This window comes from Culex quinquefasciatus, chromosome 3, assembly GCF_015732765.1.
Source record: "Culex quinquefasciatus strain JHB chromosome 3, VPISU_Cqui_1.0_pri_paternal, whole genome shotgun sequence".
NCBI classification, from domain to species: Eukaryota; Metazoa; Arthropoda; class Insecta; order Diptera; family Culicidae; genus Culex; species Culex quinquefasciatus.
In genome coordinates this window covers 188,885,995-188,901,044 of record NC_051863.1, presented here as the reverse complement: position 1 = coordinate 188,901,044, position 15,050 = coordinate 188,885,995, and the positions used below count along the sequence as shown (strand labels likewise).

Below are 15,050 nucleotides of genomic sequence, written 5' to 3'. Positions count from 1 at the left end.
TTTCTAAAATTTCGTCACTTATAAATTCAACGATATTTCAATATTGCCAGGGAAAGCTCTTTTTAATTCATATATTGTCTTCTGGAGGTTGTATCTCAGCAATCATTGGTCCAAAATTGAATATGATTGAAACAAATTCATAAAAAATTATCTGATCTTTTCGAAAATTATATATGTTATAAAAAAACATATTTAATGGATAAAACTGGAAAACGCTGCACGATTGCAAATTTGATTTTACATCTACACCCAAAGGAAAAATATATAGCAAAATCTGCAACAGTTAATTTGCTGCAGAAAATGTTACATTTTAAAACAAGATTTGCAGCAGATCCGTTGATCATTGTTGCCCGTGTGTAAACATGTCAGCGATCTGCCGTTCCCACCAACACATATACAGCAATTCCATTTGAAAAGAGCCTAAACCGAAAAAGAAGTTCTCCGATCGGGCTCAACATTTTTTTGGTCTGGCCAAAATAATTAGACCCGTATTTTTTTTTGTTTGGCCATTAGGGTGACCTACGCCGTTTTAGGGTGTTCCGAAAAAATGCCATTTTCGTAATTTTTTGCAAAACCAACTTTTTTTTTTTAAATGATAAAACATCTCATATCATAGTTGCGTATTTCAATTACGAAAATTTTGGTACCCTGACATATAACAGATCCCAATAAAGTGTCCGTTGAAGTAGTTCGGTCTGTGTACGAGTGCAGCAAAAATAAAGTTCGTTTGAATTCTAAACTCCGCGGTTTCAATTTGTCCGGAACTCTCCAGAGTGATCCGGCCCCATCCGGTTCTGTACATTTTTCGCTGAAATTTTCAAGGTATCGCAGTTTTAGTGAAAAAAGTCGATTTTTTGTCGTTTTCGTCATTTTTCCATTTATGCGCGTGGCGCGTCGAAAACCCCAGTTTTGATTTTTATTTAAAGCGTATTTCAGAAAATTGAAAACGAAATTTCACCATTTAATGATATGTTATGTAATATATATATAATATATATAGGCTCCTTTGGTTCCAAGACCTTCAAACAGCATTTTAACATTTGAATAGGTCGTATGAAAAGTAGATTTTTGAAACTTCTTACTATTATTTCCTCATAGCCAAACTGATCACCTTTGTTTTGCGTCTAAGACAGCTAAAATCGGATTGAGTGGCGCGGAGGTATGATTTTTTGAAAAAAGTGGGTTTTGCAAAAAATTACAAAAATTGCCATTTTAGGACACCCTATTGACCAAACAAAAAATACGGGTCTAATTATTTTGGCCAAGGAACCCCCAGAAAAATTTTGAGCCCAATCGGAGAACTTTTTATCGAATCATGCTGTTTTCGTGGGGAATCGCTGAATACACGGAGAAAAAAGAGTTCCCAGAATCGTGAAGAAGCGTTCATGAAAATGGGAACGTAGGGGAAATCTACCCATTTTAATCCTAATAAGCGGTCGTGTTTGAATGATGCTGGATAATCTAGAGTCTCCCTTGAATTTTACTAAAACCAAGTACACCAACGAGTAGAGCATGTTTTTGTGAACATTTCTGTTTATTTTCACTTTCACTAAAAGTTATTCTATTTCTTTACCAAGCATTTAACAAAAAAAATTCCCAAGGGTATTCTAATCGAGGCGAATGCATTGGGCCACGCCCATTTTTCTAATATCGGCTTAGTTCTTTTTCTTCCAACACTCTGTCGAGTGTTGCCATTTGCGCTGACAGTTCAAACGAACACTCACGAAAAGTGGCATTTATAGGGAAAGTTTCCTGGCATCGCTGGCTGTGCTGCTGGTGGTGTTGACGGTCAGCCTTTGTTCTTTTTTGCCTTCGTCTCTCGCTCGGTTTTCTTCAGCCTTCGAGTGGAATGCAAAGTGAAAATTGAAACGTCAAACGACTTGGCGCGTTTGTTTTTTTGATGGCGCTTGCTAATTTATTACATTTTTCGGGATTATTCTTCAAGTGAGTGCCTTACTAATGATCAAAAGAACATGTTGCCGGTAATTGGAAGCAATTTCATATCTTAAGCGCCGTGAAAAAGTAAGCGAAAGTGAAAAGTTAGTTTTGGCGATATTCATTAAGCGTTTGAGGGATTCTCGTGTGTGTCACTGTGTGTGCCAACAAAATGATGAGAAGTGGTCTCGCAAAATACAAATTATGATCAAAAGTGCATTAAATGTGATCTTTTTGGCCAGTAAGTGGCATACATTTGCGTGCTTACTCGAGGCGGTGCTGTTGCTGGTAAGTTTATAGCCCAAATAGTATTTTTGGAGCTTTAATCGAGCATCAAACTCTCCATATGACGAAGATAGGTGTTTGATTGGAAAGGGTAGATTTCCCCTATCTAAATACCAAGTTAGCATTATTTTTTGATTTTTTCCAGGTTTTTTGAAAGAATGTGTGTTTTTTTTTGAAAATTGGCAACACTGCCTAAAAATTTGGAACAATTTGTGCCATGGCTTGAAAGAAGACGTTTTTTGTCATTTAAAAATATCAAAAAATGAAATTATTCCAAACATGATTAATTTGTGCATTTTTTTTTGTGTAAAATTGTATTAAAATGAAGAGAATTTCTTTCAAAGCATAACTACTTTATCTGAGAAGTCCGGAACAATAGGGGTAGAGGGGGTAATAGGCACATCCGGGGCAAAATGAACCCCTTGTTTTTTTTCGTTAGGCGTCATCCATAAAGTATGTCACGCTCTAGGGGGGGAGGGGGGGTCTGAGAAAGTGTGACATTGCGTGTTATAAGTATAAGGAAAGCGTGACAAAGGGGTGGAGGGGGGGGGGTAAATTTTGGCTGATTTTAGCTTGACGTACTTTATGGATGAAGCCTTATTAGGAAGAATTTTCTGGGAACATATCATAGGCATTGACATCTTAACATTGGTAAAGAATGCTGGCAAAATTTCAGCATTGCAAAAACTAAAAAAAAAATGTGTTTGCATCAAAATTTTGTTAGACTTGAAATTTAGTTTTAGGCAAGGCAAAAGTCATTTATTGTTATTGTGAATATTAATTTGTAGATAGATATGACTGAAAATTTAAAAAAAATGTTTTTTTTTTATTTTCAGCAATAAGCGTAATAGTTTTTAAAGAAATCTGTTATGTTTAATCACATATAAGGTTTTTAAAGACCTAAAAGTTCTTTAAAGCACTAATTTGAGTGTATGGTGAGGAATTACCACTAGGGTGACAGTAAAAAAATTACATCAGGGATACCCTGATTCAATTCTTTAGGCAAAAACAAGTAAATATGAAAATTTTGAGCGCCTACAGTTTTTTATAAATGTCCTCTAAACTATTGTCTTTCATATGTTTTTAGGATCTATTCAAAAAACAACTCTAGAAGTGTAAACAAACACTCCATCTTGTTCGTATTAGTTGATATTCACTGTAGAAACGAGCAGAATGGACTGTTTGTTTACACTTCATCTTTGGCCCATTGCTTTGCATGAAATTGTGTCATAAATTCCATTCCAAGATTTCCACTCACCCAATATGAACTTCCGTGTTATTTCTGCTTGATTTTAATCCGATATTTTGCGCAAAGCTCCGCACTAAATCCCCGTGAGACCTGTACTTCTACAGTGTGGCCGCAAAATCCAGCAATCTTCTCAGTAGCCAGCAACGATATTTTGCCCGTTGGTCACGTATTTTCCGGAAGGGGAAAAATTCCACACTTGTTGCTAAACAATACTTTTAATCTGTTTACCAGACGCACACACTAAACCTCTTCGCTAATGCGCACACACAGATTTGAGCCAAACATATGTTTAATCACTTTCGCTTCCTCACTCGACACGACACAGCCTTCAAACAATGCACGGGCTTAATTTCGGTGTCACTTTCATTTGGGAAACACTTTTTTTTTTCGAAATTTGCAACTCGCTGACGTCAGGCCGCTTAAGCCTTGGATTAATGCCGAACGCGCTTAATCACTCGAAACCGATCGATTGAACGTTTTAAGCTTGACGCGCACGACCACGCACAACGCATACGCCTCGACGAACTTCCGACAGAGAACTGAACGGGCGCGCGCGCGCAAGAGAGGAACGACACAATGGCAGTCTTCGGCGTCAACCGGAGGTTGGGATGAAGTTAGGGGAGGGGCATGTAATTTTGGCATAAATAGATTTAACCTTAAAGAAATACTGAAAAAATGACAATAGTTAATTAAACACAAAGAAATGAAAAAAATAAGACAAAAACACAACCAAAAACAAAATTAATCTCTCCGGAGAGCAAAAGCCCCAAACAGTTGGTAAACAATAACAGAGTGTGACAACCAGCGCTAGTAACGGTTTCAAAGAGAGAGCGAGAGCTTATTCGCTCAAATCGCTTATGAGTCAGCGCGCGCGAAAGGAAGAGAGAGATAAAACAGATCAAGTGTTTGTGCGTGATGCTGATCGCGAGCAACGTGATCCACGTGGAAATGCGATCTCTTAAACTGCGTGCGAGAGGTAGAGAGAGAGAGAGAGAGAGAGAGAGAGAGAGAAAGAGCCAAAGACAACGCAAATGATTGGCAGGAAACTGAAACTGTCCAGCAATACCAGCAGCAGCCGGGAAATTGGTTGTTTATGTTTATGGTTTCGGTATGTCGGCTGGAATGCTTTGAGAGAGCGAAAGATGTGGCATGTGGAGTGAATGGGTTTGAGTTTCGTGGGCATTGTTTATTGTTTGGATCGGTTTATGAGATGTTGAAAAGAGAAACATAAGCTTCTGCGGAAGCAGTATAGCTATTGGTGGCGAAATTGTTGCAAAATAAAGCATGTTGGCGAAATAATTTACTGATTTTAAAATATTAACATAATATGGAAGAAAATATCAATATAGGCTTGTAATTTTAAATATCGTCCAAAAATGACTTTTTAACATTTTTTGTAAATAAATAGAAAAAACTTCTAACTCGTTCTGTTCCAGAAATTATTAATTAAATGTTTCTTTATGCCTTAGGCTTCATCCATAAAGTACGTCACGCTAAAATCAGCCAAAATTTGTGCATGTGTGTTGTACTTGGTTGTACTTGTACTTGGCTGAAACTTAGTGAATACTGTCTTCATAAACAATAAGCTATTTTGCTTCATTAATTCGTCTATTTAAATCTTCTTAAAATTTAGGCAGCTGTCCATACAAAAAGGCTATCAACAATTTCAAAATTCAATATTATAAGAATGGTTTGTCTTATCAAACTAAATGGTCCAAACTGAGAATGTTTTTTGCGATATAGGGGTATGACCTTAACAGAACGAGAATTGAACCACCAACTTCTTGGTTATTGATCCAACACGCTACCACCGCGCCATGGACGCTTGATGAAATGAGAGTGAAAGAGCACCAACATATTCTTCTTTTTGGAGTGTTGCTCGGGGACGGGCCAGCATTATATGTGTTGGTGAGAACTGCAGATCGCTGAAATGTTTACACGCGGGCAAAAATGATCTACTGGCTTGCTGCAAAAAATGTTATAAAATGTGACAATTTCTGCAGCAAATCCAATGTTGCAGATTTTGAGATATATTTTTCCTTTGGGTGTAAGATATCGTCATCTGAATATTTAACGCAATTTCGTTTTTTTTTTTTTCGTGGAGATTAGATCTCAGTATTTGTATGTTCAATCTTCAATATTTTAGAAGCCGTTACAGCCCAGACTCAACTGACGCAGCTTATCTGAAGGTTTCTTCGGAACGTCGAAAAATACGAATTATCATTTTCGAAATTGTTTGATGTAGTTAAGGGAACTCAAAAATGCATCATTTGCGCTAGAGTTTCAGATGGAGACAAAATTGATACCGGAAATATTGATTTTTGAAAAAAATGTGATTTTTGGATAAAAAGATAGAGCTTAAAAGTTGAAAATGTGTCAAACAATTAATTTTGACTCATTTACTTTTTTCATTTTTAATCATTGATAATCAAACCAATAAATTCCGAGTTACAACGAGTTGCAAAATGAAAGCGAATTAAATGACTTTGAAAAATTTTAATTTTTCAAAAAAAAAAAATAAAAAAGTAGGAGGCTTGCTCTCAGCTAACAAGCAGTTTGATCAATTATGTCAAAAATAGAAAAAAAACATGTTTTTGCAGGGGTGATTTTCCTTCATGAAGACTTTTTAAATTGCAAAATACTAAAAACAAATTGGATTTTTTCCTTAAACTGCCTATAACTTTAAAATGGTTTATTTTATAAAAAAAACTGCATCTCAGATTAAATTAGAATTTGATTTAGGATCGTTAAATATGTTTTGATATTTTCTTTGACAATATTTTAGATTTTTTCCAAAAATCATATTTTGTTTTTTTTATTATGCCTCTGTACCAGAATGTTATACTACAAAATCGAAAATTGAACTTTTAGTGATAATGAAACAAATAAAAAGTCGGCATTTATTTTCCGTGTTCCTTTTTTATTCAATGAATATTTAATCTGTACAACTTTTTTCCTGACATTTTGTTAGAGATCTGGGGTTCATATTTTAAATGGCTGATTTGAAAATAATGGTTTTCAGCAATGCACTGAATTTAATTGCCAAATCACTATTGAAATAAACATTGTTTTGCATCAAAAAACAATCAATTGCTTTGTAATAACTTGAATTACCGGTTAAATTTAATGCTTTTGAAATTTATAACTGAAACGGTAAACAAAAGGCAATTGCTATTTTTTGGTGTTGTGTTCTCTCCTTTTAAATTTCTTCAAAAAATCCAAGGCAGCTCAAACATTTTTGCTGATTTTTTTTAAATAAAAAAAAACGATTGTTATCTTTTTAGAATACGTTTATTTATGCATTTCGAATCAATAGAAACCTTTATAATCAATTTTCAAAATGAATTGAAATACAATTTGTCTTAGCCTATGAAAGTTTAAAAAGAATTCAAAAGAAATGTGCATAGAACAAAGATTAAAAAAAAATATTTTCAAAAATGTACGTGTGGTTTGAGGAAAGCCCCAAAAATCCTTTTCAAATTTAAAAATTAAATAAGAATAACATTCAGTTGACTGTAATTTGAGGAATTTAAAATCATTTGAAATTATATTCAATCAAAACAAACAAATGAAAGGCAGTCATTGAATCAGTGCAGCAAAAGCATCTCATAACAAATCAGTTTCACGATTCCCCAAGTGAGCTCCAAAGTTCCAAATTACGTGTCGTCCGGATTACTTGCGACTTTGGTTCCATTTTTCCGCAAAGTTTGCCACCCTACCCGTAATTGGCGGGATCCATTACGGCACGTGACAACCAGCCAATCGACGATTCCAAGGGGTGAGGATTTACTCTCCCCACACACGCAAGATAACTGAGATAGTGTAGCAATGGCCACCCTGGATCCGGGCCAGGGTGCAGTCACGTTCCGGCGGGCAACAACAATTATTATTAGTGGCCATTATTCATCCGCAATAATTACGAGCAATATCCGACGGTGCAGCCACGGTTGGGTATTGTTTACACGTGGAGTTATTGCTTATGTCACATATATTACAGCATAATTTGCGATTTTCCCCCTCTCTGTTTGGGGTATTCACGTGGGTATGCAAATTTGATGATTATGATTCAATGATTTCGAGTGGTTGAAAGATGCTCGTGGTGTGCCAACATCATCATCCCTACAATTAAAATCAATTAGTCTAGTCACAACTTAGCTTAAACTGAGCTAACCAGTTGGACCTTGAACATCATAGTCGGCAAAAGTGGAACGCACAACCGTTATGTAAATTAATTTTAATTAGTGGGTGAACCCACACGTTTCCTAACGTCCAACGTGATGTCTATCTATCAAAGTGCTCTTGAAAATTTCCAATTATTATGGTGTACTGGAATGTCGTTACCAAATGTTGTTGATAATGATGTTTATGCTGGCCGCAGTATCCGGAAGCGCTCCACAACCAGAACAATTAGTCCAAGAGTGTTTACACGCTAAAACCAGGAAACGGCCAGCTTTCCAGTCAAATCACAACTCAGCGGCAAACTAATTACATTTTGGACCGTAAATTAGCTCGCAGTGTAAACTACTCGAATCGTGCTGCGATTGGCAACATTTACCGACAGACAGTCGGATAGAGCAGTGCTGCCAGCAAGTGGAAGCCACGTAATTCAATTAATTTGTTTGGTTGCGATTCAGCACGCCACCAGATTTTGAGTTGGTTTGTTTGAAATTTGCCAACTTTCCTCTCGCCTCATCCCACCAGGCCCGTCATGCTGGGCGCTGTTCTAACCTGGTTTTGCTCGCACGTGTGTGATGCGCTCGCAAATGTTTGCTTGTTTACACGTGGTGTTCAAACATGTTCAGAGAAAATTGGTACCTTTTCTCATACACGGAACAGTGAAAATATTTGCCGCAATAACCACGGAATCATTGTGAACTTGGATAACATTCGAAAAAGTTTCGCAAATCTTGTTTTAAATAAATTATATAAAAAAGAACTAGACTTTATGCACTTGATTAAAATTATTTTAAGCGTGCACATCAAACAAGAAGTTGTTGTATTCTTATTTTCTTCCTGTTCCTGTTCCTGTTCCTGTTCCTGTTCCTGTTCCTGTTCCTGTTCCTGTTCCTGTTCCTGTTCCTGTTCCTGTTCCTGTTCCTGTTCCTGTTCCTGTTCCTGTTCCTGTTCCTGTTCCTGTTCCTGTTCCTGTTCCTGTTCCTGTTCCTGTTCCTGTTCCTGTTCCTGTTCCTGTTCCTGTTCCTGTTCCTGTTCCTGTTCCTGTTCCTGTTCCTGTTCCTGTTCCTGTTCCTGTTCCTGTTCCTGTTCCTGTTTCTGTTCCTGTTCCTGTTCCTGTTCCTGTTCTTTGCTGTTTCTGTTCCTGTTCCTGTTCCTTGCTGTTTTTGTTTCTTTTGCTGTTTTTGCTGCTTGAGTTGTTTTTGCTATTTTTGCTGTTTTTGCTGTTTTTGCTGTTTTTGCTGTTTTTTTTGCTGTATTTGCTGTTTTTGCTTTTTTTGCTGTTTTTGCTGTTTTTGCTTCTTTTGCTGTTTTTGCTGTTTTTGCTATTTTTGCTGTTTTTGCTGTTTTTGCTGTTTTTGCTGTTTTTGCTGTTTTTGCTGTTTTTGCTGTTTTTGCTGTTTTTGCTGTTTTTGCTGTTTTTGCTGTTTTTGCTGTTTTTGCTGTTTTTGCTGTTTTTGCTGTTTTTGCTGTTTTTGCTGTTTTTGCTGTTTTTGCTGTTTTTGCTGTTTTTGCTGTTTTTGCTGTTTTTGCTGTTTTTGCTGTTTTTGCTGTTTTTGCTGTTTTTTGCTGTTTTTGCTGTTTTTGCTGTTTTTGCTGTTTTTGCTGTTTTTGCTGTTTTTGCTGTTTTTGCTGTTTTTGCTGTTTTTGCTGTTTTTGCTGTTTTTGCTGTTTTTGCTGTTTTTGCTGTTTTTGCTGTTTTTACAGTTTTTACAGTTTTTACAGTTTTTACAGTTTTTACAGTTTTTACAGTTTTTACAGTTTTTACAGTTTTTACAGTTTTTACAGTTTGCTGTTTTTGCTATTTTTGCTGTTTTTGCTGTTTTTGCTGTTTTTGCTGTTTTTGCTGTTTTTGCTGTTTTTGCTGTTTTTGCTGTTTTTGCTGTTTTTGCTGTTTTTGCTGTTTTTGCTGTTTTTGCTGTTTTTGCTTTTGCTTTTGATTTTGCTTTTGCTTTTGCTTTTGCTTTTGCTTTTGCTTTTGCTTTTGCTTTTGCTTTTGCTTTTGCTTTTGCTTTTGCTTTTGCTTTTGCTTTTGCTTTTGCTTTTGCTTTTGCTTTTGCTTTTGCTTTTGCTTTTGCTTTTGCTTTTGCTTTGCTGCTTTTGCTTTTGCTTTTGCTTTTGCTTTTGCTTTTGCTTTGCTTTTGCTTTTGCTTTTGCTTTTGCTTTTGCTTTTGCTTTTGCTTTTGCTTTTGCTTTTGCTTTTGCTTTTGCTTTTGCTTTTGCTTTTGCTTTTGCTTTTGCTTTTGCTTTGCTTTTGCTTTGCTTTTGCTTTTGCTTTTGCTTTTGCTTTTGCTTTTGCTTTTGCTTTTGCTTTTGCTTTTGCTTTTGCTTTTGCTTTTGCTTTTGCTTTTGCTTTTGCTTTTGCTTTTGCTTTTGCTTTTGCTTTTGCTTTTGCTTTTGCTTTTGTATTCATTATCTTTTGAACCTAAGCATAGAAAAATAAAAAAAATCATTTCCAACAGTGCACAAACGTCATTCTCTCGTTAGTCGCACCTTTTTTATTCCAGTCAACCCTGCGTCCAGGTTGGAAAATTGCATTTTCGCTTCCTTCACCCTCCCTTACTTTTCTCGTTTTCTTTGTCGTCACACAAAGTAGTGGGTGGGAGCTTCCACAAAGGAAGAAGCCCGCCGGACAGTTGGTTGATGACTGCGAGCGACTAAAGGAAAATGTTTGCCCTGGTTTTCCACTGCAAATGATTGCTGCTGTAAATAAAGCAGCGCACCCATTCCTGGAGCTGCTCCGGGAATGTTGCAGATTTTCCGGGAGGACCCTGGGGGATTGCTGATAGTTTACGGCGTGGAAGGAAAAGTTGGTCACTGGCAGGGGAACTTTCAGTGTCGTTTTAGCGTTATGTTCAAAGTTTTTATGGTAATTAAGGAGTTATTTTAACACGCAAAGTTATTACAATGTGAAAGAAAGTATTGAGTCAATGGCTATGTACTCTCTACATTGATTTAACTCCAATTACACCGTAAAGCTTTGAAGTCATTCTTCCATATCAATCACAAAGGACTCCCCACATCTATTGCTATTCGAATAACCCCCCTCCCCCCCTCTTTAGCGAAATTCCAATGGTGGCCACACGATCAAGGCTTCCGCAAACTCCAGCTCAGACTAGCTCATTCTTCATCTTTTTCCCCCCCTCTCGAACAACCCAGCTGGGTCAGCATCAGGTCGGCAGCACATTCCAGCCGACCTGTCCGGGGTTGAAAGGGTTAAATTCCTCATTTTGCAGACGACACCGGCGAAAGGTGACACACACACACATATTCACAAAATCCAGGAAGAGTTCCCCAACACTCTGCTGAATGGTCCTGAAGGAGCGAGGTCAGGTCAAGGTGGTGGGATAAAAGGTGGTCACGGTGTTTGCTTTCGATCGATCAATGGCAGTCAGTTTTTTTTTTAACTTTTTGATGAATTATGGAATTCTTTAATTTATTGAAGTATTGCGACTTGTTTTCAGGAAAACTTGAGCAAATCATAAATTTTTAATGCATATTACAACAATAAAAGGTAAGTCACTTTCATAAAAAAAAAACAGGTAAAGCTTGGATACAAACTTAAATTCAAGTATTTTTGTTCGAAAAAGGGCAAAACAAAGACAAATGAAATTACAAGACTCTACATTTGAACCAAAATACTTTTAAATGCATTTAACATTACGCAGGGACTGTGACAGCTCGAGACACTTTGACACGGAGTTCGTATTTTTTGGGTTAAATTATATTGTTATTACTGGACTCTAGAAAGCCTTATTAGAAAAATAAGCTGAAAATATTTTTTTCATTTCAAGTAAACACCTACACCATCCCATCTTCTTGCCCACAGACTGGACTCTAAAATTCAATAAAATAAATTCAAAGGCCTTCCCCGGAAAACCCCTTATCCTTCGAGGTAGGTAATTGTGAACACACAGCGCCACAAAAGGATTCATAATACAGCCGGCCCAAGTTGGTCGTATTTGGGTTTTCCCTCGAAAAGTTATTGTTTCGCCCACGAGTCGCCCCGCTTTTCCCCCCCCGCTTGATTCGCTTTTGTTCCGCAAAAGACGGTTGACCTTTGGTTTGATTTTTGTCGTCCTTTTTCCTCGTTTATTATTTTTTTTTGTAACAAATAGTTACCCAAACCAGCATAAATTGTGTGGTTCTATTGTCGACTGTAAATTTGGCTGTTTTCTGCTAGTTTGGCTTTCGATAAAAGTTTCCGACCTCACAGACCCACAAGCAGTTCGTAGTAGATATGAGGGAAAAACCACAATGCCAGCGCCGCCGTCCCACATGGAGTTTTTGTCTGTGCGGTCTCACGAACCAGCTGGAGCAGATTCCAGAAGAAAAAAAAGGGGTTCCTGCTTCTGGTTTCAGGATAATTACCTTGTTGTCCTTGGTCTCGGTGCCGTGGTAGCGCACCTCCAGCTGACCGCCCAGGACGGCGTACCAGTAGCGACCCTGCTCACCGGCGCGGAACACTGAAAAGAGAGAGGGGAGCAGGGGGGGGGGGGAGGGGAGAACAAAAGGGAGATATTAATTATTTATTGTAACTACATTAAAGGGACAATGGGGACTGTGATACCACAGGCAATCAAGCAACACAATTGGAATTTTTCAAACTGAAATGGTGATTCATGTAGCGGTATCGTGGAACGAACAAGTTGGCCGATATTAAATCAACGAATGAATATTGACAATTCCAGCAGGAACGAATCAACACTGGCAAATTGCAATGTTTCATTGCCCTAAAGTTGTTTTTTTTAATAATTCGTCGAATGACTTTCTGCGGCCTAAACTCTCTACTGCCAAGATTTTTTTTTCAAAGTTTTTTACTGTTCCCGTGTTTAGAAGGTCATTTTGAGCAACTTTTGTTCTACGAAAAACTATACTTCTCTTGTTTTATGTTTTTCTTGTTTCATTTTTAAGTATTTAAATTTGCATTTATGTTGTATACACAGCAAAATATCCGATGACAAAATCGCATGCAAAAGCATGCACATCACCTTCGTCAAAAATGACACTGTAATATACACGCTACATGTACAATTTTTGTAAACACAAAAAAAAAGTTGCAACCGACGGGACTCAAACCCAGCACTATCAGTTACCGATGAAAAATGGAAAGGACAAACGTATATGTGAGCTTGACATTTCGGTCAAGTAGGTTTCCCATACTGATGGGCTACATATTTCAGGGTGTAATATTACACAGAATTTCACAAATCATGCAAAATTTATTTTACACCCGAGCCTTTTACACGCAGCTGGATCACTACTTTATTTGCTGAGCAATTCTCTGAGATTTCGGTCATTAGATTTTTTTTTGTATTTTTTAATCCGGCTGAATCTTTTTTGGTGCCTTCGGTATGCCCAAAGAAGCCATTTTGCATCATTAGTTTGTCCATATAATTTTCCATACAAATTTGGCAGCTGTCCATACAAAAATTATATGTGAACATTCAAAATTCTGTATCTTTTGATGGAATTTTCTGATCGATTTGGTGTCTTCGGCAAAGTTGTGGATATGGACTACACTGAAAAAAAATGATACACGGAAAATTTTTTTGGTGATTTTAAATTTTATGTCACTTAAACTTGATTTGCAAAAAAAAAAACACTATTTTTATTTTTTTTATTTTTTGATATATTTTAGAGGACATAAAATGCCAACTTTTCAGAAATTTCTAGACTGGGAAAAAATCTTTGACCGAGTTATGATTTTTTGAATCCATACAGATTTTTTCAAAAAATCGAAATATTGGTCGCAAAAATTTTTCAACTTCATTTTTCGATGTAAAATGGAATTTGCAATTAAAATGTACTTTAGTGAATTTTTGATAATGTGCACCGTTTTCAAATTATAGCCATTTTTATGTAACTTTTTTGAAAATAGTCGCAGTTTTTTCATTTTTTAAAATTGGTGACCATGTTTGCCCACCTTTGAGAAAAATATTTTTGAAAAGCTGAGAAAATTCTATATATTTTGCTATTTGGGACTTTGTCGAAACGACCCATAGTTGCTGAGATATTGCCATGCAAAGGTTAAAAATCAGGAAAATTGATGTTTTCTAAGTCTCACCCAAACAACCCACCATTTTCTAATGTCGATATCTCAGCAGCTATAGATCCGATTTACAATGTTAAAACATGAAACATTCGTGAAATTTTCCGATCTTTTCGAAAAAAATACTTTCAAAAATTTAAAATCAAGACTAACACTTCAAATGGGCGTAATATTTGGTCCGTTTGAAATGTTAGTCTTGATTATAATTTTTTTCAAAAAGATCGGAAAATTTCACGAATGTTTCATATTTTAACATTGTGAATCGGACCTATAGTTGCTGAGATATCGACATTAGAAAATGGTGGGTTGTTTGGGTGAGACTTAGAAAACATCAATTTTCTTGTTTTGTAACCTTTGCATGGCAATATCTCAGCAACTATGGGTCGTATCAACAAAGTCCGAAACAGCAAAATATAGAGAATTTTCTCAGCTTTTCAGAAATATTTTTTTCAAAGGTGAGCAAACATGGGCACCAATTTTGAATAATGAAAAACTGCGACTTTTTTCAAAAAAGCTACATAAAAATGGTTATAACTTGAAAACGGTGCACATTATCAAAAGTTCACTAAAGCACTTTTTGATTGCAAATTCCCTTTTACATCGAAAAATGAAGTTGAAAAATTTTTGCGACCAGTATTTCGATTTTTTGAAAAAATCTGTATGGATTCAAAAAATCATAACTCGGTCAAAGATTTTTTGCCCATTCTGGAAATTTCTGAAAAGTTGGCATTTTATGTCCTTTAAAACATATAAAAAAATAGAAAAAATTAAAAATAGTGTTTTTTGCAAATCAAGTTTTAGTGACAAAAAGTGAAATTAAAAATCACCAAAAATTTTTTTACCGTGAACTATTTTTTTTTCAGTGTAGTCTATATCCATATCTACAACTTTGCCGAAGACACCAAATCGATCAGAAAATTCCATCAATTTTGAATGGAATTTGTATCATGTATCACAATTTTGAATGTTCACATATCATTTTTGTATGGACAGCTGCCAAATTTGTATGGACAATTAAATGGACAAACTAATGATGCAAAATGGCTTCTTTGGGCATACCGAAGGCACCAAAAAAGATTCAGCCGGATTAAAAAATACAAAAATTAAAATTAAAGAAAAAAGACCGATTCCGTAGAGAACTGCTCTGCTGTGTACCGTAAACTGGGGTGACTTTGATAGCCCGGGGTGACTTTGATAGGTTTTTCAAATGCCCGTCAAATTAATATTTAAACATTTTTGAGAATTTTGAGTATGTAAGCATTAAGGGAAAGCTTATTATCGAACATATATGCAAAAATGTGACTGTTACATTGGATGTATCAAAAATAGTGGCCAAATCAAATTTCTATCAATGTC

The 15,050-nt window shown here is 36.2% G+C and overlaps 1 protein-coding gene across 4 annotated transcripts in view; it reads right to left on the bottom strand.

Moving 5' to 3' along the window:
- Nucleotides 1–15,050, bottom strand: part of LOC6051597 (rap guanine nucleotide exchange factor 4) — a 356,238-nt gene that overhangs the window by 226,172 nt on the left and 115,016 nt on the right. For 2 of the 4 annotated variants that reach the window (XM_038266004.1, XM_038266005.1), the window contains exon 4: nucleotides 12,014–12,108. In XM_038266004.1, coding sequence (XP_038121932.1) covers nucleotides 12,014–12,108 — 95 coding nt within the window. Of the gene's footprint in view, nucleotides 1–3,478; nucleotides 4,001–12,013; nucleotides 12,109–15,050 lie in introns of those variants that run through there. The other 2 variants (XM_038266006.1, XM_038266008.1) reach the window with 1 other exon arrangement.